This window comes from Mytilus galloprovincialis, chromosome 10 (genome assembly GCF_965363235.1).
Source record: "Mytilus galloprovincialis chromosome 10, xbMytGall1.hap1.1, whole genome shotgun sequence".
NCBI classification, from domain to species: domain Eukaryota; kingdom Metazoa; phylum Mollusca; class Bivalvia; order Mytilida; family Mytilidae; genus Mytilus; species Mytilus galloprovincialis.
Window position 1 is genome coordinate 55,982,333 of NC_134847.1, and position 26,100 is coordinate 56,008,432.

Genomic DNA, 26,100 nt, shown 5'->3' on the forward strand with positions numbered 1-26,100 from the left:
GGCAAGTAACCAACCCTCAACACTAGGGACTATATTTGTGGACAACGAAAATCAAGGGACGACAATGGTGATCTCGGACCTAATAGGGTAGAAAGAGTTGACAAATCTTAAAAAAACTTGGTATGAACAAAGTTTAATGTATTATAACACTGCTTACAAAGTTTCATGTCAATAGGATGTATATTGTAGACATTAAATTAAGTTCTATACTCATCTTTGCGTGTAAAATTTTGACGTTAAAATTGAAAAATTTCAACTATCAACATTTGGGGCTTTGAAAATTAAAATATTGCAAAAAAATACTTTTTAAATGCCTTAATATATAACTTATCATGTACTAAAAGCAATAGAGTACTCATTTGATTTATCAGACTTGGCATAATTATTCAAAAGTCAAATTTATATGAGCCTGCCCCTAAAAATTTAGGTTTTTCAATGAAGGGGAGCCTTACATGAAGATGTAATATTTTCCAGCAATTTTAAATTTGTGAAGCTTTTTGGTTATAAATAATCCTTACATATGTATTTAAAGTACTTTAAATGGAAAGAAAAGTTACAAATAACATATCATATTAGTTTAAAAGGGTCTTAGGCCAAGTAAGACTGGAAAAAATTTAGGGTCAATTTAGGCCTTGCCACATATTTACATTAAAAAGTGCATGTTGAGGCTATAAGAAATAAAAATTTGTGTCTTTTTTATCATTTCTATACTCATGTGACATGATACAACAAATCTGAACACAAAAAGACTCTTGCAATTAACTTTTCTTACAAGCAGTATGGGCTGAAACAAAGATTTTTGCCTTTTTAGGGAAAAACTTGCATGCAATTTATTCTCAACAGGCTTATATTTAAACCACTTGCTATCCTACAGAAGAAAAGAAATATATTATGTGAAATGAAACAGGTACAATAGACATTGTAAAGTGCATTTGATGCAAATTTAGTGAGGTCTCTAATATGGACATCAAATTTTATATACCAAGTTCCCCACTATTGACTGCATCCGAACAAGGCGTTAGACAAGGGTCATTTATACAACACATTTTGCACATTTTATCTGAGATAAATTTCTTTTCTGTAGATTCAGAGTTCATAAATAAGTAAAAGAAGCAGATAAAGGCATAGAAACACAAATATTGACACATTAAAACCTGTCAGATAGAAAGTCAGGATGCCATTTATGCATCAATATTGAAAAAGTTATAAAATGCCTATTTTGACAATAAAATGCCAAAATTGGTCGTTTTTGCAGAAATTCTATAAAATAAAAGTTTAAATCCTTTAGTTTCATGCTATTTGACAAGTTGACACCATCAAATCATTAAGGGAAGTTGCCAGAGTACAAATTCTATATTTACAGATTTCACCTCTTAGGTCCGAGAACACAATTAATTCGTAGTGCATTTCTTTTAGAACATAAATGAAAATAAAAAAAATCCCACCTGCGCTTTCTCAAAGAAACTTTTACAGTGTGTTGTACTACTTTTGGGACAAATTATATCAAATTTATAGAAAACTTCATCGCCTCTAACTCAAAATATGGACAATTTTATGTTTAGGGCGTCTTGAAATCTTTTGACAGCTTCCGAAGTGCTCATTTTCAACCTTTTTCAGCTGGACCAAATCACTACTTTCCTTTAAAATTCTGGACCCAAATTTTTTTACAGTGTAATTTCATCCCCCTCCTTGCAATTTGAGGCATTGAACATGGAGAAATAAATTTGGAAGGGGTATAAAAATTAATGGCAAGTAACCAACCCTCAACACTAGGGACTTTATTTGTGGACAACGAAAATCAAGGGACGACAATGGTGATCTCGGACCTAATAGGGTAGAAAGAGTTGACAAATCTTAAAAAAACTTGGTATGAACAAAGTTTAATGTATTATAACACTGCTTACAAAGTTTCATGTCAATAGGATGTATATTGTAGACATTAAATTAAGTTCTATACTCATCTTTGCGTGTAAAATTTTGACGTTAAAATTGAAAAATTTCAACTATCAACATTTGGGGCTTTGAAAATTAAAATATTGCAAAAAAATACTTTTTAAATGCCTTAATATATAACTTATCATGTACTAAAAGCAATAGAGTACTCATTTGATTTATCAGACTTGGCATAATTATTCAAAAGTCAAATTTATATGAGCCTGCCCCTAAAAATTTAGGTTTTTCAATGAAGGGGAGCCTTACATGAAGATGTAATATTTTCCAGCAATTTTAAATTTGTGAAGCTTTTTGGTTATAAATAATCCTTACATATGTATTTAAAGTACTTTAAATGGAAAGAAAAGTTACAAATAACATATCATATTAGTTTAAAAGGGTCTTAGGCCAAGTAAGACTGGAAAAAATTTAGGGTCAATTTAGGCCTTGCCACATATTTACATTAAAAAGTGCATGTTGAGGCTATAAGAAATAAAAATTTGTGTCTTTTTTATCATTTCTATACTCATGTGACATGATACAACAAATCTGAACACAAAAAGACTCTTGCAATTAACTTTTCTTACAAGCAGTATGGGCTGAAACAAAGATTTTTGCCTTTTTAGGGAAAAACTTGCATGCAATTTATTCTCAACAGGCTTATATTTAAACCACTTGCTATCCTACAGAAGAAAAGAAATATATTATGTGAAATGAAACAGGTACAATAGACATTGTAAAGTGCATTTGATGCAAATTTAGTGAGGTCTCTAATATGGACATCAAATTTTATATACCAAGTTCCCCACTATTGACTGCATCCGAACAAGGCGTTAGACAAGGGTCATTTATACAACACATTTTGCACATTTTATCTGAGATAAATTTCTTTTCTGTAGATTCAGAGTTCATAAATAAGTAAAAGAAGCAGATAAAGGCATAGAAACACAAATATTGACACATTAAAACCTGTCAGATAGAAAGTCAGGATGCCATTTATGCATCAATATTGAAAAAGTTATAAAATGCCTATTTTGACAATAAAATGCCAAAATTGGTCGTTTTTGCAGAAATTCTATAAAATAAAAGTTTAAATCCTTTAGTTTCATGCTATTTGACAAGTTGACACCATCAAATCATTAAGGGAAGTTGCCAGAGTACAAATTCTATATTTACAGATTTCACCTCTTAGGTCCGAGAACACAATTAATTCGTAGTGCATTTCTTTTAGAACATAAATGAAAATAAAAAAAATCCCACCTGCGCTTTCTCAAAGAAACTTTTACAGTGTGTTGTACTACTTTTGGGACAAATTATATCAAATTTATAGAAAACTTCATCGCCTCTAACTCAAAATATGGACAATTTTATGTTTAGGGCGTCTTGAAATCTTTTGACAGCTTCCGAAGTGCTCATTTTCAACCTTTTTCAGCTGGACCAAATCACTACTTTCCTTTAAAATTCTGGACCCAAATTTTTTTACAGTGTAATTTCATCCCCCTCCTTGCAATTTGAGGCATTGAACATGGAGAAATAAATTTGGAAGGGGTATAAAAATTAATGGCAAGTAACCAACCCTCAACACTAGGGACTATATTTGTGGACAACGAAAATCAAGGGACGACAATGGTGATCTCGGACCTAATAGGGTAGAAAGAGTTGACAAATCTTAAAAAAACTTGGTATGAACAAAGTTTAATGTATTATAACACTGCTTACAAAGTTTCATGTCAATAGGATGTATATTGTAGACATTAAATTAAGTTCTATACTCATCTTTGCGTGTAAAATTTTGACGTTAAAATTGAAAAATTTCAACTATCAACATTTGGGGCTTTGAAAATTAAAATATTGCAAAAAAATACTTTTTAAATGCCTTAATATATAACTTATCATGTACTAAAAGCAATAGAGTACTCATTTGATTTATCAGACTTGGCATAATTATTCAAAAGTCAAATTTATATGAGCCTGCCCCTAAAAATTTAGGTTTTTCAATGAAGGGGAGCCTTACATGAAGATGTAATATTTTCCAGCAATTTTAAATTTGTGAAGCTTTTTGGTTATAAATAATCCTTACATATGTATTTAAAGTACTTTAAATGGAAAGAAAAGTTACAAATAACATATCATATTAGTTTAAAAGGGTCTTAGGCCAAGTAAGACTGGAAAAAATTTAGGGTCAATTTAGGCCTTGCCACATATTTACATTAAAAAGTGCATGTTGAGGCTATAAGAAATAAAAATTTGTGTCTTTTTTATCATTTCTATACTCATGTGACATGATACAACAAATCTGAACACAAAAAGACTCTTGCAATTAACTTTTCTTACAAGCAGTATGGGCTGAAACAAAGATTTTTGCCTTTTTAGGGAAAAACTTGCATGCAATTTATTCTCAACAGGCTTATATTTAAACCACTTGCTATCCTACAGAAGAAAAGAAATATATTATGTGAAATGAAACAGGTACAATAGACATTGTAAAGTGCATTTGATGCAAATTTAGTGAGGTCTCTAATATGGACATCAAATTTTATATACCAAGTTCCCCACTATTGACTGCATCCGAACAAGGCGTTAGACAAGGGTCATTTATACAACACATTTTGCACATTTTATCTGAGATAAATTTCTTTTCTGTAGATTCAGAGTTCATAAATAAGTAAAAGAAGCAGATAAAGGCATAGAAACACAAATATTGACACATTAAAACCTGTCAGATAGAAAGTCAGGATGCCATTTATGCATCAATATTGAAAAAGTTATAAAATGCCTATTTTGACAATAAAATGCCAAAATTGGTCGTTTTTGCAGAAATTCTATAAAATAAAAGTTTAAATCCTTTAGTTTCATGCTATTTGACAAGTTGACACCATCAAATCATTAAGGGAAGTTGCCAGAGTACAAATTCTATATTTACAGATTTCACCTCTTAGGTCCGAGAACACAATTAATTCGTAGTGCATTTCTTTTAGAACATAAATGAAAATAAAAAAAATCCCACCTGCGCTTTCTCAAAGAAACTTTTACAGTGTGTTGTACTACTTTTGGGACAAATTATATCAAATTTATAGAAAACTTCATCGCCTCTAACTCAAAATATGGACAATTTTATGTTTAGGGCGTCTTGAAATCTTTTAACAGCTTCCGAAGTGCTCATTTTCAACCTTTTTCAGCTGGACCAAATCACTACTTTCCTTTAAAATTCTGGACCCAAATTTTTTTACAGTGTAATTTCATCCCCCTCCTTGCAATTTGAGGCATTGAACATGGAGAAATAAATTTGGAAGGGGTATAAAAATTAATGGCAAGTAACCAACCCTCAACACTAGGGACTATATTTGTGGACAACGAAAATCAAGGGACGACAATGGTGATCTCGGACCTAATAGGGTAGAAAGAGTTGACAAATCTTAAAAAAACTTGGTATGAACAAAGTTTAATGTATTATAACACTGCTTACAAAGTTTCATGTCAATAGGATGTATATTGTAGACATTAAATTAAGTTCTATACTCATCTTTGCGTGTAAAATTTTGACGTTAAAATTGAAAAATTTCAACTATCAACATTTGGGGCTTTGAAAATTAAAATATTGCAAAAAAATACTTTTTAAATGCCTTAATATATAACTTATCATGTACTAAAAGCAATAGAGTACTCATTTGATTTATCAGACTTGGCATAATTATTCAAAAGTCAAATTTATATGAGCCTGCCCCTAAAAATTTAGGTTTTTCAATGAAGGGGAGCCTTACATGAAGATGTAATATTTTCCAGCAATTTTAAATTTGTGAAGCTTTTTGGTTATAAATAATCCTTACATATGTATTTAAAGTACTTTAAATGGAAAGAAAAGTTACAAATAACATATCATATTAGTTTAAAAGGGTCTTAGGCCAAGTAAGACTGGAAAAAATTTAGGGTCAATTTAGGCCTTGCCACATATTTACATTAAAAAGTGCATGTTGAGGCTATAAGAAATAAAAATTTGTGTCTTTTTTATCATTTCTATACTCATGTGACATGATACAACAAATCTGAACACAAAAAGACTCTTGCAATTAACTTTTCTTACAAGCAGTATGGGCTGAAACAAAGATTTTTGCCTTTTTAGGGAAAAACTTGCATGCAATTTATTCTCAACAGGCTTATATTTAAACCACTTGCTATCCTACAGAAGAAAAGAAATATATTATGTGAAATGAAACAGGTACAATAGACATTGTAAAGTGCATTTGATGCAAATTTAGTGAGGTCTCTAATATGGACATCAAATTTTATATACCAAGTTCCCCACTATTGACTGCATCCGAACAAGGCGTTAGACAAGGGTCATTTATACAACACATTTTGCACATTTTATCTGAGATAAATTTCTTTTCTGTAGATTCAGAGTTCATAAATAAGTAAAAGAAGCAGATAAAGGCATAGAAACACAAATATTGACACATTAAAACCTGTCAGATAGAAAGTCAGGATGCCATTTATGCATCAATATTGAAAAAGTTATAAAATGCCTATTTTGACAATAAAATGCCAAAATTGGTCGTTTTTGCAGAAATTCTATAAAATAAAAGTTTAAATCCTTTAGTTTCATGCTATTTGACAAGTTGACACCATCAAATCATTAAGGGAAGTTGCCAGAGTACAAATTCTATATTTACAGATTTCACCTCTTAGGTCCGAGAACACAATTAATTCGTAGTGCATTTCTTTTAGAACATAAATGAAAATAAAAAAAATCCCACCTGCGCTTTCTCAAAGAAACTTTTACAGTGTGTTGTACTACTTTTGGGACAAATTATATCAAATTTATAGAAAACTTCATCGCCTCTAACTCAAAATATGGACAATTTTATGTTTAGGGCGTCTTGAAATCTTTTGACAGCTTCCGAAGTGCTCATTTTCAACCTTTTTCAGCTGGACCAAATCACTACTTTCCTTTAAAATTCTGGACCCAAATTTTTTTACAGTGTAATTTCATCCCCCTCCTTGCAATTTGAGGCATTGAACATGGAGAAATAAATTTGGAAGGGGTATAAAAATTAATGGCAAGTAACCAACCCTCAACACTAGGGACTATATTTGTGGACAACGAAAATCAAGGGACGACAATGGTGATCTCGGACCTAATAGGGTAGAAAGAGTTGACAAATCTTAAAAAAACTTGGTATGAACAAAGTTTAATGTATTATAACACTGCTTACAAAGTTTCATGTCAATAGGATGTATATTGTAGACATTAAATTAAGTTCTATACTCATCTTTGCGTGTAAAATTTTGACGTTAAAATTGAAAAATTTCAACTATCAACATTTGGGGCTTTGAAAATTAAAATATTGCAAAAAAATACTTTTTAAATGCCTTAATATATAACTTATCATGTACTAAAAGCAATAGAGTACTCATTTGATTTATCAGACTTGGCATAATTATTCAAAAGTCAAATTTATATGAGCCTGCCCCTAAAAATTTAGGTTTTTCAATGAAGGGGAGCCTTACATGAAGATGTAATATTTTCCAGCAATTTTAAATTTGTGAAGCTTTTTGGTTATAAATAATCCTTACATATGTATTTAAAGTACTTTAAATGGAAAGAAAAGTTACAAATAACATATCATATTAGTTTAAAAGGGTCTTAGGCCAAGTAAGACTGGAAAAAATTTAGGGTCAATTTAGGCCTTGCCACATATTTACATTAAAAAGTGCATGTTGAGGCTATAAGAAATAAAAATTTGTGTCTTTTTTATCATTTCTATACTCATGTGACATGATACAACAAATCTGAACACAAAAAGACTCTTGCAATTAACTTTTCTTACAAGCAGTATGGGCTGAAACAAAGATTTTTGCCTTTTTAGGGAAAAACTTGCATGCAATTTATTCTCAACAGGCTTATATTTAAACCACTTGCTATCCTACAGAAGAAAAGAAATATATTATGTGAAATGAAACAGGTACAATAGACATTGTAAAGTGCATTTGATGCAAATTTAGTGAGGTCTCTAATATGGACATCAAATTTTATATACCAAGTTCCCCACTATTGACTGCATCCGAACAAGGCGTTAGACAAGGGTCATTTATACAACACATTTTGCACATTTTATCTGAGATAAATTTCTTTTCTGTAGATTCAGAGTTCATAAATAAGTAAAAGAAGCAGATAAAGGCATAGAAACACAAATATTGACACATTAAAACCTGTCAGATAGAAAGTCAGGATGCCATTTATGCATCAATATTGAAAAAGTTATAAAATGCCTATTTTGACAATAAAATGCCAAAATTGGTCGTTTTTGCAGAAATTCTATAAAATAAAAGTTTAAATCCTTTAGTTTCATGCTATTTGACAAGTTGACACCATCAAATCATTAAGGGAAGTTGCCAGAGTACAAATTCTATATTTACAGATTTCACCTCTTAGGTCCGAGAACACAATTAATTCGTAGTGCATTTCTTTTAGAACATAAATGAAAATAAAAAAAATCCCACCTGCGCTTTCTCAAAGAAACTTTTACAGTGTGTTGTACTACTTTTGGGACAAATTATATCAAATTTATAGAAAACTTCATCGCCTCTAACTCAAAATATGGACAATTTTATGTTTAGGGCGTCTTGAAATCTTTTAACAGCTTCCGAAGTGCTCATTTTCAACCTTTTTCAGCTGGACCAAATCACTACTTTCCTTTAAAATTCTGGACCCAAATTTTTTTACAGTGTAATTTCATCCCCCTCCTTGCAATTTGAGGCATTGAACATGGAGAAATAAATTTGGAAGGGGTATAAAAATTAATGGCAAGTAACCAACCCTCAACACTAGGGACTATATTTGTGGACAACGAAAATCAAGGGACGACAATGGTGATCTCGGACCTAATAGGGTAGAAAGAGTTGACAAATCTTAAAAAAACTTGGTATGAACAAAGTTTAATGTATTATAACACTGCTTACAAAGTTTCATGTCAATAGGATGTATATTGTAGACATTAAATTAAGTTCTATACTCATCTTTGCGTGTAAAATTTTGACGTTAAAATTGAAAAATTTCAACTATCAACATTTGGGGCTTTGAAAATTAAAATATTGCAAAAAAATACTTTTTAAATGCCTTAATATATAACTTATCATGTACTAAAAGCAATAGAGTACTCATTTGATTTATCAGACTTGGCATAATTATTCAAAAGTCAAATTTATATGAGCCTGCCCCTAAAAATTTAGGTTTTTCAATGAAGGGGAGCCTTACATGAAGATGTAATATTTTCCAGCAATTTTAAATTTGTGAAGCTTTTTGGTTATAAATAATCCTTACATATGTATTTAAAGTACTTTAAATGGAAAGAAAAGTTACAAATAACATATCATATTAGTTTAAAAGGGTCTTAGGCCAAGTAAGACTGGAAAAAATTTAGGGTCAATTTAGGCCTTGCCACATATTTACATTAAAAAGTGCATGTTGAGGCTATAAGAAATAAAAATTTGTGTCTTTTTTATCATTTCTATACTCATGTGACATGATACAACAAATCTGAACACAAAAAGACTCTTGCAATTAACTTTTCTTACAAGCAGTATGGGCTGAAACAAAGATTTTTGCCTTTTTAGGGAAAAACTTGCATGCAATTTATTCTCAACAGGCTTATATTTAAACCACTTGCTATCCTACAGAAGAAAAGAAATATATTATGTGAAATGAAACAGGTACAATAGACATTGTAAAGTGCATTTGATGCAAATTTAGTGAGGTCTCTAATATGGACATCAAATTTTATATACCAAGTTCCCCACTATTGACTGCATCCGAACAAGGCGTTAGACAAGGGTCATTTATACAACACATTTTGCACATTTTATCTGAGATAAATTTCTTTTCTGTAGATTCAGAGTTCATAAATAAGTAAAAGAAGCAGATAAAGGCATAGAAACACAAATATTGACACATTAAAACCTGTCAGATAGAAAGTCAGGATGCCATTTATGCATCAATATTGAAAAAGTTATAAAATGCCTATTTTGACAATAAAATGCCAAAATTGGTCGTTTTTGCAGAAATTCTATAAAATAAAAGTTTAAATCCTTTAGTTTCATGCTATTTGACAAGTTGACACCATCAAATCATTAAGGGAAGTTGCCAGAGTACAAATTCTATATTTACAGATTTCACCTCTTAGGTCCGAGAACACAATTAATTCGTAGTGCATTTCTTTTAGAACATAAATGAAAATAAAAAAAATCCCACCTGCGCTTTCTCAAAGAAACTTTTACAGTGTGTTGTACTACTTTTGGGACAAATTATATCAAATTTATAGAAAACTTCATCGCCTCTAACTCAAAATATGGACAATTTTATGTTTAGGGCGTCTTGAAATCTTTTGACAGCTTCCGAAGTGCTCATTTTCAACCTTTTTCAGCTGGACCAAATCACTACTTTCCTTTAAAATTCTGGACCCAAATTTTTTTACAGTGTAATTTCATCCCCCTCCTTGCAATTTGAGGCATTGAACATGGAGAAATAAATTTGGAAGGGGTATAAAAATTAATGGCAAGTAACCAACCCTCAACACTAGGGACTATATTTGTGGACAACGAAAATCAAGGGACGACAATGGTGATCTCGGACCTAATAGGGTAGAAAGAGTTGACAAATCTTAAAAAAACTTGGTATGAACAAAGTTTAATGTATTATAACACTGCTTACAAAGTTTCATGTCAATAGGATGTATATTGTAGACATTAAATTAAGTTCTATACTCATCTTTGCGTGTAAAATTTTGACGTTAAAATTGAAAAATTTCAACTATCAACATTTGGGGCTTTGAAAATTAAAATATTGCAAAAAAATACTTTTTAAATGCCTTAATATATAACTTATCATGTACTAAAAGCAATAGAGTACTCATTTGATTTATCAGACTTGGCATAATTATTCAAAAGTCAAATTTATATGAGCCTGCCCCTAAAAATTTAGGTTTTTCAATGAAGGGGAGCCTTACATGAAGATGTAATATTTTCCAGCAATTTTAAATTTGTGAAGCTTTTTGGTTATAAATAATCCTTACATATGTATTTAAAGTACTTTAAATGGAAAGAAAAGTTACAAATAACATATCATATTAGTTTAAAAGGGTCTTAGGCCAAGTAAGACTGGAAAAAATTTAGGGTCAATTTAGGCCTTGCCACATATTTACATTAAAAAGTGCATGTTGAGGCTATAAGAAATAAAAATTTGTGTCTTTTTTATCATTTCTATACTCATGTGACATGATACAACAAATCTGAACACAAAAAGACTCTTGCAATTAACTTTTCTTACAAGCAGTATGGGCTGAAACAAAGATTTTTGCCTTTTTAGGGAAAAACTTGCATGCAATTTATTCTCAACAGGCTTATATTTAAACCACTTGCTATCCTACAGAAGAAAAGAAATATATTATGTGAAATGAAACAGGTACAATAGACATTGTAAAGTGCATTTGATGCAAATTTAGTGAGGTCTCTAATATGGACATCAAATTTTATATACCAAGTTCCCCACTATTGACTGCATCCGAACAAGGCGTTAGACAAGGGTCATTTATACAACACATTTTGCACATTTTATCTGAGATAAATTTCTTTTCTGTAGATTCAGAGTTCATAAATAAGTAAAAGAAGCAGATAAAGGCATAGAAACACAAATATTGACACATTAAAACCTGTCAGATAGAAAGTCAGGATGCCATTTATGCATCAATATTGAAAAAGTTATAAAATGCCTATTTTGACAATAAAATGCCAAAATTTGTCGTTTTTGCAGAAATTCTATAAAATAAAAGTTTAAATCCTTTAGTTTCATGCTATTTGACAAGTTGACACCATCAAATCATTAAGGGAAGTTGCCAGAGTACAAATTCTATATTTACAGATTTCACCTCTTAGGTCCGAGAACACAATTAATTCGTAGTGCATTTCTTTTAGAACATAAATGAAAATAAAAAAAATCCCACCTGCGCTTTCTCAAAGAAACTTTTACAGTGTGTTGTACTACTTTTGGGACAAATTATATCAAATTTATAGAAAACTTCATCGCCTCTAACTCAAAATATGGACAATTTTATGTTTAGGGCGTCTTGAAATCTTTTGACAGCTTCCGAAGTGCTCATTTTCAACCTTTTTCAGCTGGACCAAATCACTACTTTCCTTTAAAATTCTGGACCCAAATTTTTTTACAGTGTAATTTCATCCCCCTCCTTGCAATTTGAGGCATTGAACATGGAGAAATAAATTTGGAAGGGGTATAAAAATTAATGGCAAGTAACCAACCCTCAACACTAGGGACTATATTTGTGGACAACGAAAATCAAGGGACGACAATGGTGATCTCGGACCTAATAGGGTAGAAAGAGTTGACAAATCTTAAAAAAACTTGGTATGAACAAAGTTTAATGTATTATAACACTGCTTACAAAGTTTCATGTCAATAGGATGTATATTGTAGACATTAAATTAAGTTCTATACTCATCTTTGCGTGTAAAATTTTGACGTTAAAATTGAAAAATTTCAACTATCAACATTTGGGGCTTTGAAAATTAAAATATTGCAAAAAAATACTTTTTAAATGCCTTAATATATAACTTATCATGTACTCAAAGCAATAGAGTACTCATTTGATTTATCAGACTTGGCATAATTATTCAAAAGTCAAATTTATATGAGCCTGCCCCTAAAAATTTAGGTTTTTCAATGAAGGGGAGCCTTACATGAAGATGTAATATTTTCCAGCAATTTTAAATTTGTGAAGCTTTTTGGTTATAAATAATCCTTACATATGTATTTAAAGTACTTTAAATGGAAAGAAAAGTTACAAATAACATATCATATTAGTTTAAAAGGGTCTTAGGCCAAGTAAGACTGGAAAAAATTTAGGGTCAATTTAGGCCTTGCCACATATTTACATTAAAAAGTGCATGTTGAGGCTATAAGAAATAAAAATTTGTGTCTTTTTTATCATTTCTATACTCATGTGACATGATACAACAAATCTGAACACAAAAAGACTCTTGCAATTAACTTTTCTTACAAGCAGTATGGGCTGAAACAAAGATTTTTGCCTTTTTAGGGAAAAACTTGCATGCAATTTATTCTCAACAGGCTTATATTTAAACCACTTGCTATCCTACAGAAGAAAAGAAATATATTATGTGAAATGAAACAGGTACAATAGACATTGTAAAGTGCATTTGATGCAAATTTAGTGAGGTCTCTAATATGGACATCAAATTTTATATACCAAGTTCCCCACTATTGACTGCATCCGAACAAGGCGTTAGACAAGGGTCATTTATACAACACATTTTGCACATTTTATCTGAGATAAATTTCTTTTCTGTAGATTCAGAGTTCATAAATAAGTAAAAGAAGCAGATAAAGGCATAGAAACACAAATATTGACACATTAAAACCTGTCAGATAGAAAGTCAGGATGCCATTTATGCATCAATATTGAAAAAGTTATAAAATGCCTATTTTGACAATAAAATGCCAAAATTGGTCGTTTTTGCAGAAATTCTATAAAATAAAAGTTTAAATCCTTTAGTTTCATGCTATTTGACAAGTTGACACCATCAAATCATTAAGGGAAGTTGCCAGAGTACAAATTCTATATTTACAGATTTCACCTCTTAGGTCCGAGAACACAATTAATTCGTAGTGCATTTCTTTTAGAACATAAATGAAAATAAAAAAAATCCCACCTGCGCTTTCTCAAAGAAACTTTTACAGTGTGTTGTACTACTTTTGGGACAAATTATATCAAATTTATAGAAAACTTCATCGCCTCTAACTCAAAATATGGACAATTTTATGTTTAGGGCGTCTTGAAATCTTTTGACAGCTTCCGAAGTGCTCATTTTCAACCTTTTTCAGCTGGACCAAATCACTACTTTCTGGACCCAAATTTTTTTACAGTGTAATTTCATCCCCCTCCTTGCAATTTGAGGCATTGAACATGGAGAAATAAATTTGGAAGGGGTATAAAAATTAATGGCAAGTAACCAACCCTCAACACTAGGGACTATATTTGTGGACAACGAAAATCAAGGGACGACAATGGTGATCTCGGACCTAATAGGGTAGAAAGAGTTGACAAATCTTAAAAAAACTTGGTATGAACAAAGTTTAATGTATTATAACACTGCTTACAAAGTTTCATGTCAATAGGATGTATATTGTAGACATTAAATTAAGTTCTATACTCATCTTTGCGTGTAAAATTTTGACGTTAAAATTGAAAAATTTCAACTATCAACATTTGGGGCTTTGAAAATTAAAATATTGCAAAAAAATACTTTTTAAATGCCTTAATATATAACTTATCATGTACTAAAAGCAATAGAGTACTCATTTGATTTATCAGACTTGGCATAATTATTCAAAAGTCAAATTTATATGAGCCTGCCCCTAAAAATTTAGGTTTTTCAATGAAGGGGAGCCTTACATGAAGATGTAATATTTTCCAGCAATTTTAAATTTGTGAAGCTTTTTGGTTATAAATAATCCTTACATATGTATTTAAAGTACTTTAAATGGAAAGAAAAGTTACAAATAACATATCATATTAGTTTAAAAGGGTCTTAGGCCAAGTAAGACTGGAAAAAATTTAGGGTCAATTTAGGCCTTGCCACATATTTACATTAAAAAGTGCATGTTGAGGCTATAAGAAATAAAAATTTGTGTCTTTTTTATCATTTCTATACTCATGTGACATGATACAACAAATCTGAACACAAAAAGACTCTTGCAATTAACTTTTCTTACAAGCAGTATGGGCTGAAACAAAGATTTTTGCCTTTTTAGGGAAAAACTTGCATGCAATTTATTCTCAACAGGCTTATATTTAAACCACTTGCTATCCTACAGAAGAAAAGAAATATATTATGTGAAATGAAACAGGTACAATAGACATTGTAAAGTGCATTTGATGCAAATTTAGTGAGGTCTCTAATATGGACATCAAATTTTATATACCAAGTTCCCCACTATTGACTGCATCCGAACAAGGCGTTAGACAAGGGTCATTTATACAACACATTTTGCACATTTTATCTGAGATAAATTTCTTTTCTGTAGATTCAGAGTTCATAAATAAGTAAAAGAAGCAGATAAAGGCATAGAAACACAAATATTGACACATTAAAACCTGTCAGATAGAAAGTCAGGATGCCATTTATGCATCAATATTGAAAAAGTTATAAAATGCCTATTTTGACAATAAAATGCCAAAATTTGTCGTTTTTGCAGAAATTCTATAAAATAAAAGTTTAAATCCTTTAGTTTCATGCTATTTGACAAGTTGACACCATCAAATCATTAAGGGAAGTTGCCAGAGTACAAATTCTATATTTACAGATTTCACCTCTTAGGTCCGAGAACACAATTAATTCGTAGTGCATTTCTTTTAGAACATAAATGAAAATAAAAAAAATCCCACCTGCGCTTTCTCAAAGAAACTTTTACAGTGTGTTGTACTACTTTTGGGACAAATTATATCAAATTTATAGAAAACTTCATCGCCTCTAACTCAAAATATGGACAATTTTATGTTTAGGGCGTCTTGAAATCTTTTGACAGCTTCCGAAGTGCTCATTTTCAACCTTTTTCAGCTGGACCAAATCACTACTTTCTGGACCCAAATTTTTTTACAGTGTAATTTCATCCCCCTCCTTGCAATTTGAGGCATTGAACATGGAGAAATAAATTTGGAAGGGGTATAAAAATTAATGGCAAGTAACCAACCCTCAACACTAGGGACTATATTTGTGGACAACGAAAATCAAGGGACGACAATGGTGATCTCGGACCTAATAGGGTAGAAAGAGTTGACAAATCTTAAAAAAACTTGGTATGAACAAAGTTTAATGTATTATAACACTGCTTACAAAGTTTCATGTCAATAGGATGTATATTGTAGACATTAAATTAAGTTCTATACTCATCTTTGCGTGTAAAATTTTGACGTTAAAATTGAAAAATTTCAACTATCAACATTTGGGGCTTTGAAAATTAAAATATTGCAAAAAAATACTTTTTAAATGCCTTAATATATAACTTATCATGTACTAAAAGCAATAGAGTACTCATTTGATTTATCAGACTTGGCATAATTATTCAAAAGTCAAATTTATATGAGCCTGCCCCTAAAAATTTAGGTTTTTCAATGAAGGGGAGCCTTACATGAAGATGTAATATTTTCCAGCAATTTTAAATTTGTGAAGCTTTTTGGTTATAAATAATCCTTACATATGTATTTAAAGTACTTTAAATGGAAAGAAAAGTTACAAATAACATATCATATTAGTTTAAAAGGGTCTTAGGCCAAGTAAGACTGGAAAAAATTTAGGGTCAATTTAGGCCTTGCCACATATTTACATTAAAAAGTGCATGTTGAGGCTATAAGAAATAAAAATTTGTGTCTTTTTTATCATTTCTATACTCATGTGACATGATACAACAAATCTGAACACAAAAAGACTCTTGCAATTAACTTTTCTTACAAGCAGTATGGGCTGAAACAAAGATTTTTGCCTTTTTAGGGAAAAACTTGCATGCAATTTATTCTCAACAGGCTTATATTTAAACCACTTGCTATCCTACAGAAGAAAAGAAATATATTATGTGAAATGAAACAGGTACAATAGACATTGTAAAGTGCATTTGATGCAAATTTAGTGAGGTCTCTAATATGGACATCAAATTTTATATACCAAGTTCCCCACTATTGACTGCATCCGAACAAGGCGTTAGACAAGGGTCATTTATACAACACATTTTGCACATTTTATCTGAGATAAATTTCTTTTCTGTAGATTCAGAGTTCATAAATAAGTAAAAGAAGCAGATAAAGGCATAGAAACACAAATATTGACACATTAAAACCTGTCAGATAGAAAGTCAGGATGCCATTTATGCATCAATATTGAAAAAGTTATAAAATGCCTATTTTGACAATAAAATGCCAAAATTGGTCGTTTTTGCAGAAATTCTATAAAATAAAAGTTTAAATCCTTTAGTTTCATGCTATTTGACAAGTTGACACCATCAAATCATTAAGGGAAGTTGCCAGAGTACAAATTCTATATTTACAGATTTCACCTCTTAGGTCCGAGAACACAATTAATTCGTAGTGCATTTCTTTTAGAACATAAATGAAAATAAAAAAAATCCCACCTGCGCTTTCTCAAAGAAACTTTTACAGTGTGTTGTACTACTTTTGGGACAAATTATATCAAATTTATAGAAAACTTCATCGCCTCTAACTCAAAATATGGACAATTTTATGTTTAGGGCGTCTTGAAATCTTTTGACAGCTTCCGAAGTGCTCATTTTCAACCTTTTTCAGCTGGACCAAATCACTACTTTCCTTTAAAATTCTGGACCCAAATTTTTTTACAGTGTAATTTCATCCCCCTCCTTGCAATTTGAGGCATTGAACATGGAGAAATAAATTTGGAAGGGGTATAAAAATTAATGGCAAGTAACCAACCCTCAACACTAGGGACTATATTTGTGGACAACGAAAATCAAGGGACGACAATGGTGATCTCGGACCTAATAGGGTAGAAAGAGTTGACAAATCTTAAAAAAACTTGGTATGAACAAAGTTTAATGTATTATAACACTGCTTACAAAGTTTCATGTCAATAGGATGTATATTGTAGACATTAAATTAAGTTCTATACTCATCTTTGCGTGTAAAATTTTGACGTTAAAATTGAAAAATTTCAACTATCAACATTTGGGGCTTTGAAAATTAAAATATTGCAAAAAAATACTTTTTAAATGCCTTAATATATAACTTATCATGTACTAAAAGCAATAGAGTACTCATTTGATTTATCAGACTTGGCATAATTATTCAAAAGTCAAATTTATATGAGCCTGCCCCTAAAAATTTAGGTTTTTCAATGAAGGGGAGCCTTACATGAAGATGTAATATTTTCCAGCAATTTTAAATTTGTGAAGCTTTTTGGTTATAAATAATCCTTACATATGTATTTAAAGTACTTTAAATGGAAAGAAAAGTTACAAATAACATATCATATTAGTTTAAAAGGGTCTTAGGCCAAGTAAGACTGGAAAAAATTTAGGGTCAATTTAGGCCTTGCCACATATTTACATTAAAAAGTGCATGTTGAGGCTATAAGAAATAAAAATTTGTGTCTTTTTTATCATTTCTATACTCATGTGACATGATACAACAAATCTGAACACAAAAAGACTCTTGCAATTAACTTTTCTTACAAGCAGTATGGGCTGAAACAAAGATTTTTGCCTTTTTAGGGAAAAACTTGCATGCAATTTATTCTCAACAGGCTTATATTTAAACCACTTGCTATCCTACAGAAGAAAAGAAATATATTATGTGAAATGAAACAGGTACAATAGACATTGTAAAGTGCATTTGATGCAAATTTAGTGAGGTCTCTAATATGGACATCAAATTTTATATACCAAGTTCCCCACTATTGACTGCATCCGAACAAGGCGTTAGACAAGGGTCATTTATACAACACATTTTGCACATTTTATCTGAGATAAATTTCTTTTCTGTAGATTCAGAGTTCATAAATAAGTAAAAGAAGCAGATAAAGGCATAGAAACACAAATATTGACACATTAAAACCTGTCAGATAGAAAGTCAGGATGCCATTTATGCATCAATATTGAAAAAGTTATAAAATGCCTATTTTGACAATAAAATGCCAAAATTGGTCGTTTTTGCAGAAATTCTATAAAATAAAAGTTTAAATCCTTTAGTTTCATGCTATTTGACAAGTTGACACCATCAAATCATTAAGGGAAGTTGCCAGAGTACAAATTCTATATTTACAGATTTCACCTCTTAGGTCCGAGAACACAATTAATTCGTAGTGCATTTCTTTTAGAACATAAATGAAAATAAAAAAAATCCCACCTGCGCTTTCTCAAAGAAACTTTTACAGTGTGTTGTACTACTTTTGGGACAAATTATATCAAATTTATAGAAAACTTCATCGCCTCTAACTCAAAATATGGACAATTTTATGTTTAGGGCGTCTTGAAATCTTTTGACAGCTTCCGAAGTGCTCATTTTCAACCTTTTTCAGCTGGACCAAATCACTACTTTCCTTTAAAATTCTGGACCCAAATTTTTTTACAGTGTAATTTCATCCCCCTCCTTGCAATTTGAGGCATTGAACATGGAGAAATAAATTTGGAAGGGGTATAAAAATTAATGGCAAGTAACCAACCCTCAACACTAGGGACTATATTTGTGGACAACGAAAATCAAGGGACGACAATGGTGATCTCGGACCTAATAGGGTAGAAAGAGTTGACAAATCTTAAAAAAACTTGGTATGAACAAAGTTTAATGTATTATAACACTGCTTACAAAGTTTCATGTCAATAGGATGTATATTGTAGACATTAAATTAAGTTCTATACTCATCTTTGCGTGTAAAATTTTGACGTTAAAATTGAAAAATTTCAACTATCAACATTTGGGGCTTTGAAAATTAAAATATTGCAAAAAAATACTTTTTAAATGCCTTAATATATAACTTATCATGTACTAAAAGCAATAGAGTACTCATTTGATTTATCAGACTTGGCATAATTATTCAAAAGTCAAATTTATATGAGCCTGCCCCTAAAAATTTAGGTTTTTCAATGAAGGGGAGCCTTACATGAAGATGTAATATTTTCCAGCAATTTTAAATTTGTGAAGCTTTTTGGTTATAAATAATCCTTACATATGTATTTAAAGTACTTTAAATGGAAAGAAAAGTTACAAATAACATATCATATTAGTTTAAAAGGGTCTTAGGCCAAGTAAGACTGGAAAAAATTTAGGGTCAATTTAGGCCTTGCCACATATTTACATTAAAAAGTGCATGTTGAGGCTATAAGAAATAAAAATTTGTGTCTTTTTTATCATTTCTATACTCATGTGACATGATACAACAAATCTGAACACAAAAAGACTCTTGCAATTAACTTTTCTTACAAGCAGTATGGGCTGAAACAAAGATTTTTGCCTTTTTAGGGAAAAACTTGCATGCAATTTATTCTCAACAGGCTTATATTTAAACCACTTGCTATCCTACAGAAGAAAAGAAATATATTATGTGAAATGAAACAGGTACAATAGACATTGTAAAGTGCATTTGATGCAAATTTAGTGAGGTCTCTAATATGGACATCAAATTTTATATACCAAGTTCCCCACTATTGACTGCATCCGAACAAGGCGTTAGACAAGGGTCATTTATACAACACATTTTGCACATTTTATCTGAGATAAATTTCTTTTCTGTAGATTCAGAGTTCATAAATAAGTAAAAGAAGCAGATAAAGGCATAGAAACACAAATATTGACACATTAAAACCTGTCAGATAGAAAGTCAGGATGCCATTTATGCATCAATATTGAAAAAGTTATAAAATGCCTATTTTGACAATAAAATGCCAAAATTGGTCGTTTTTGCAGAAATTCTATAAAATAAAAGTTTAAATCCTTTAGTTTCATGCTATTTGACAAGTTGACACCATCAAATCATTAAGGGAAGTTGCCAGAGTACAAATTCTATATTTACAGATTTCACCTCTTAGGTCCGAGAACACAATTAATTCGTAGTGCATTTCTTTTAGAACATAAATGAAAATAAAAAAAATCCCACCTGCGCTTTCTCAAAGAAACTTTTACAGTGTGTTGTACTACTTTTGGGACAAATTATATCAAATTTATAGAAAACTTCATCGCCTCTAACTCAAAATATGGACAATTTTATGTTTAGGGCGTCTTGAAATCTTTTGACAGCTTCCGAAGTGCTCATTTTCAACCTTTTTCAGCTGGACCAAATCACTACTTTCCTTTAAAATTCTGGACCCAAATTTTTTTACAGTGTAATTTCATCCCCCTCCTTGCAATTTGAGGCATTGAACATGGAGAAATAAATTTGGAAGGGGTATAAAAATTAATGGCAAGTAACCAACCCTCAACACTAGGGACTATATTTGTGGACAACGAAAATCAAGGGACGACAATGGTGATCTCGGACCTAATGCAACATTTAACGCAGTCTGTCCTTTTCATTTTTAGCCATGGCGTTGTCAGTTTGTTTTAGATTTATGAGTTTGACTGTCCCTTTGGTATCTTTCGTCCCTCTTTTTTAACGTAAATATTAAAACCGACAATTTTTAACTTGAAAAATACAAATTTTTTATATTATATCTTTCAGAAACGGAAGTGTAATTGTCGATACTGCAATTGTTGTAAACGAAACGAGTTTGATATCAGTAGTAAACATTACTCTTTGGGACATTGTTGCAACGGGAAATCTGGGCGGAATAATAGTTGATTCCTCATATTTTGAAGCTAAAGAAGGAGGTGAGTAGATATCAGAAAAAGATTACAATAATGAAAAATCTTTAAAAAACAGATTGTTTACATGAAATTTAGTGTTGTCCAATGGAATATTTTTACCAAATCGGTTACTCATATTATTTGTCGACGGTTAACCGGTATGAAACTGATGGATTTTAAACAACATCTGCGGTACTTTATGCATGGTTATATGATACTATGTATAGAAGGTTATCGTCAAATCATTTCTGATATCGATCTGTATTGTCCATGTTTGTATGTTTCTTGTATGACCAGTATATATACACTAAATTTGAAATTCACAATTTCTGAATCAGCATTTCGTTTAGAATAAAACCTTTGATGTGGTAACATAACATTTGTACATTTACGTCTACGCAACATTAAGTTAAAGTGATATAATAAACTGAATTGGTAACTCAGTTAATAAGTGTTCCCTTTACTTTGGTTTGCCCAAGATGACAGCCAAGATGTCTTTGTGTAATTTCTATATGAAATAAGTCAATTTGTTTTTATAAGAGGCTAAGCTATTTATTTATTATTCATAATTTACCTTTCCAGACGGATATATTGTTATCACAGACATAAGCAGCACTGGCAGCTACCATGAAGATAATGATGTCAAGTTCACATGTGGCGCAAGTGTAATAGGAAGCACTGGCACAGTGACGGTGACATGGAAGCTTAATAATGCAGTGATTAACCCGACAGCTAGATCCAGATGGAAGACACGAACACTACCTGAAGACTCATTGTATCCAGAGAGGAAGGAGTACACTTTAACGGTCAATCCAATGAAAAAAAGAGATTCAGGTACAAAGTTTTATACGAAATCATGAAGGAAAAGTAAAATAAGAAAAAAGTCCGATGAAAATTCAAAACAGAAAGTCCCTAATCAAATGTCAAAATCATAAGCTCAAACACATCAAACGAATAAAAATAAATTCAGGTCCAACGTTTTGTAAGAAATCAGCAATGAACAGATTATGGAAGTTTGTCTTATTATATCGATCCCATTTCTGCAAATTCTGGTTGTGCATCGTCAACAACCTTTACAGTATTATCATCATAACAAAAAGGTTTACAGAAAAACAGAAATAATCTTAAACCGGGTTTATTAGATATTTGTATCTAACAAGGAAATAAACATCCCGAAAATAAAAATATAACTTATAAAATATTATGCGTCACAAAACAGTATGTGTTTTTACATGCATTGATAAAGTATCTTTTATCTTAATAGGAATACTTTCCTGTCTAGTAAGTGATGGTTCCTTGAAGTCTGAACAGAAAATAAATATAGCTGTAATTGGAACACCTGAGGTTTCAGTATCTCCAATGACAACTGTAGTAAACACGGGAGACTCTACAACTGTAAATTGCGAGGTTAAAGAATCATACTCAGTACCAGTACTTATAGTATGGTATAGAAATGGCATTGTGTTCACCTCAAATCAAGGTAAGTTGACACTGAATTCTATTATTTAGAACCATGCACACACTTTACATTAAAGTAAAAATGTTCTAATTCCAAAAAGTGTTTACACAATTGTATAATTAAAAATTCTGGTAAACTTTAAATTTCATCTAAGTTCCTTAAGGCTAAACATATTATAACTTCGTGACCTGATCATGTTGAACATTATTTGTTTACAGGAATAAATCTCACTTATTTGAGAGAAAAAAATAATGAAACGATATTCACCTTCCCTTTTGCAGATGAAATTATTGTAGGGAATGGTACCGTCAGTACACTTGAAGTCATTAATATTAAAGAATCCATTAATTATGGTTGCAAAGGAATAAATGTTGCTGGAGAAGGAATGGTTGTGACTTCAAATATCATTGTAATAGATTCAACCGGTATGTACAGGTCTAACGTAAATTATTCAATCAAATATTCATTTAATCAAAATAGCTGTATATACATTTGCATCATGTGGATTTCGTTAATCTTTGCAGTTATTGTTGGTTTCTAACTTGTAGAAATATACCCCAAAGCATTTCACACTTGTGATGAAACCGTTTCGTTATATTATGTGAAACATTGTCCTTTCACAATGCCAATAGTACAAAACAATTAAAAATATATTAGATATCCAAAGTGGACAATAAACAATCAAACACTATTAATTTAATTGTGAATGATTGGCATGTGTATTGATGGTCTTGTTGTTTTACCAATCATGAAGTAAGCAAACTTCATTTACATGACAGCGAATCGTCCTATTTAAGCTGATTATAATTTATGTTTTAGTACACGTACACATTTATTTTATTGAATATTTGTAGTAAGATGTATCTTCTGTTTTCACGTTGAATAGTTGTTTCCGAACAATTACACATATTACAAGTAATCTTGCATTTGTCTTTTAAATTGTGGGCATGTGTGTGACTACACAATTGAGATATGTTTAAAGTATATTCCTTGATATTTCCAGGAACAACTATTTATTGTCCTAAAAATACTGATAATTATGGTACATTTTGGAACAGGACAGTATCTGATACTATTGTTGTACTACCATGCAGTGGTAATTTCACAGGTAAGGATAAAACAAGGCTACATTTCTGATTAATGATAAATTTGAGAAGACCACCTTTGTATTTAGATTACCTTTTGATATTTTTTTTTATTAAACTCAAATCAAAGTTAGTATCTGATACGGTTGTTGTACTACCATGCAGTGGTAATTTCACAGGAAAGGATAAACAAGGCTACATTTCTGATTACTGATAAATTTGAGAAGACCGCCTATGTATTTAGATAACCTTTTGTTAATTTTTATATTAACGCAAATCATAGTTAAGAATATAATGATTGATGGATCAACATTATTTGTTTTCAGAGTTTTGTGTAAGAAAAGGAATTTTAGCACGTATATGTATGCACATATCTTTCAAGGTGTCAATTTTATTGAAATAGTTACAAGGTTTTTCTTTTAAATGACTGCAGAAATCAAAATCGACTAATTTGAGGCATCTGTATTAAAATCTTGTAAATCAATTAAGATGATACAAGTCAAGGTGAAAAATAAAACGGTAAATTCAGCTGAAGTCCAAAAGGAGCGAGACTTAGTTCGTCGACAGGATTTGTGACTCATACAATACATGCATAACCAGCAATGCAAATCTACACCAAGTTAAACATTTCATCGGAAATTGATAATAATATATACATATATAAAGACTATTTCGGTTTGTAAGACCGCGGAAACATGTCTAGTGAATAAGACACAAACACATCGTAGGCGGTCTACTTACCGTTTCAAAATGATGACCCTGAAGCTTATATACTGTCTATTTAACATTCCCTTCCTTAAATCTTTATTGGAGCAGCGTTTGTGTCAGTATACACCCGCTTAATGAAGATCGTATATTATTAACATGCACGAATGAAACTTATTATTTTTTGATATTTAAACGTCACATCAAGTTACTTTCGATATCCAAAATGATAAAGGACTTGATGAAATTTGCACAAAAAGAAAATAATGTCATAAACTAATTTTACCTACCTGTTGTTTAGGTTTAATTTCAAGACAATGTGTTGGGGGTAACTGGCAAACACCTGATTATAGCACATGTGTGAGACAGGATTTACAGAAAATATTTGAAGAGGTAGGAAACTAGATTATTATGTTTCTTTCGTTTTGATATCAAGTTATAACCTTGCAATTTACATTGAAAATAAGTTAGAATAGAAAAAAAAAAAAAAAAAACACGACTAAACAACAACAGCAGTAAAAAAACCCAACATTACACAAAAATAATTGGTAATGAGTCCTTCACAAACGACACGAATCAACATGAAATACACGCAAAATTAATTTTCTATTTCGACGTAATTAAGATGCATGCACTAGATGAGTTGCTATTGTTCAATTTTAAATCATTAAACAGGATAATATTACTCACAAGCCTAGGATTTTGTGTATGGCTTCTTAAAGGATATGCAATTAGCGTCTCGTTTGTAGATTAAGGGAAAAAATAAATGTTCGAAATAAAAACCAAAGTGTTAATAAGATCGAAAATAATAAGCACATACAAGTATCTAAAAATGTTTTGTTTACAGTCTGATAGTCTTGTCGAAGGGGTTCTAGTTGTGGATGTAGATGCAATCCTCCAAAACCAAAATGTATTGACTTCAGATGACCAAGAGGACCTCAGAGCAGGAGATTTGGAAATATCGTCATCTACGTTAATCAATGTGGCAGATTATGCAGCAGAACGGAATGATGCTGTAACAGTAAATCAACTCGACGTAGGTTTGATGAAATGATACCAATGTATATGATGTTGTTTTTTAGTCATATCAATATAACAACACACATCAATTACCTTAATCTTATTATCATTATTTGTAACTATGTTTTAACTACATTTCAATGCTTAGTTTTTGTTAGTGCAATACTCTAGAAGGAACTTTATTTACATACAATTACATAAATAAAGGCAACAGTAGTATACCGCTGTTCAAAACTCATAAATCTATGGACAAAAAACAAAATCGGGGTAACAAACTAAAACTTAGGGAAACACATTAAATATTAGAGGAGAACAACGACACAGCATTAAAATGTAACACACACAGCAACGGACCAAGCATTAGACAAAATCCGATGAGAATAACCAATATAACATCAAAACCAAATACATGAATTTGGGATAGAAAAGTACCGTGACACGTCTTATAGTAATGTGAATTCACACTCAAATATAGGAGAAAACAAACGACACAACGGAAACTAAG

The 26,100-nt window shown here is 31.0% G+C and overlaps 1 protein-coding gene across 3 annotated transcripts in view; it reads left to right on the plus strand.

Annotated features, from left to right (window-relative positions):
• The window catches only part of LOC143047888 (uncharacterized), an 87,182-nt gene that overhangs the window by 41,948 nt on the left and 19,134 nt on the right, over positions 1-26,100 (plus strand). For all 3 annotated transcript variants that reach the window (XM_076221212.1, XM_076221213.1, XM_076221214.1), the window contains exons 12-18: positions 21,202-21,350; positions 21,909-22,160; positions 22,591-22,806; positions 23,067-23,210; positions 23,789-23,893; positions 24,877-24,968; positions 25,423-25,611. In XM_076221212.1, the coding sequence (XP_076077327.1) occupies positions 21,202-21,350; positions 21,909-22,160; positions 22,591-22,806; positions 23,067-23,210; positions 23,789-23,893; positions 24,877-24,968; positions 25,423-25,611 (1,147 nt within the window). The remainder of the gene's footprint in view (positions 1-21,201; positions 21,351-21,908; positions 22,161-22,590; positions 22,807-23,066; positions 23,211-23,788; positions 23,894-24,876; positions 24,969-25,422; positions 25,612-26,100) is intronic.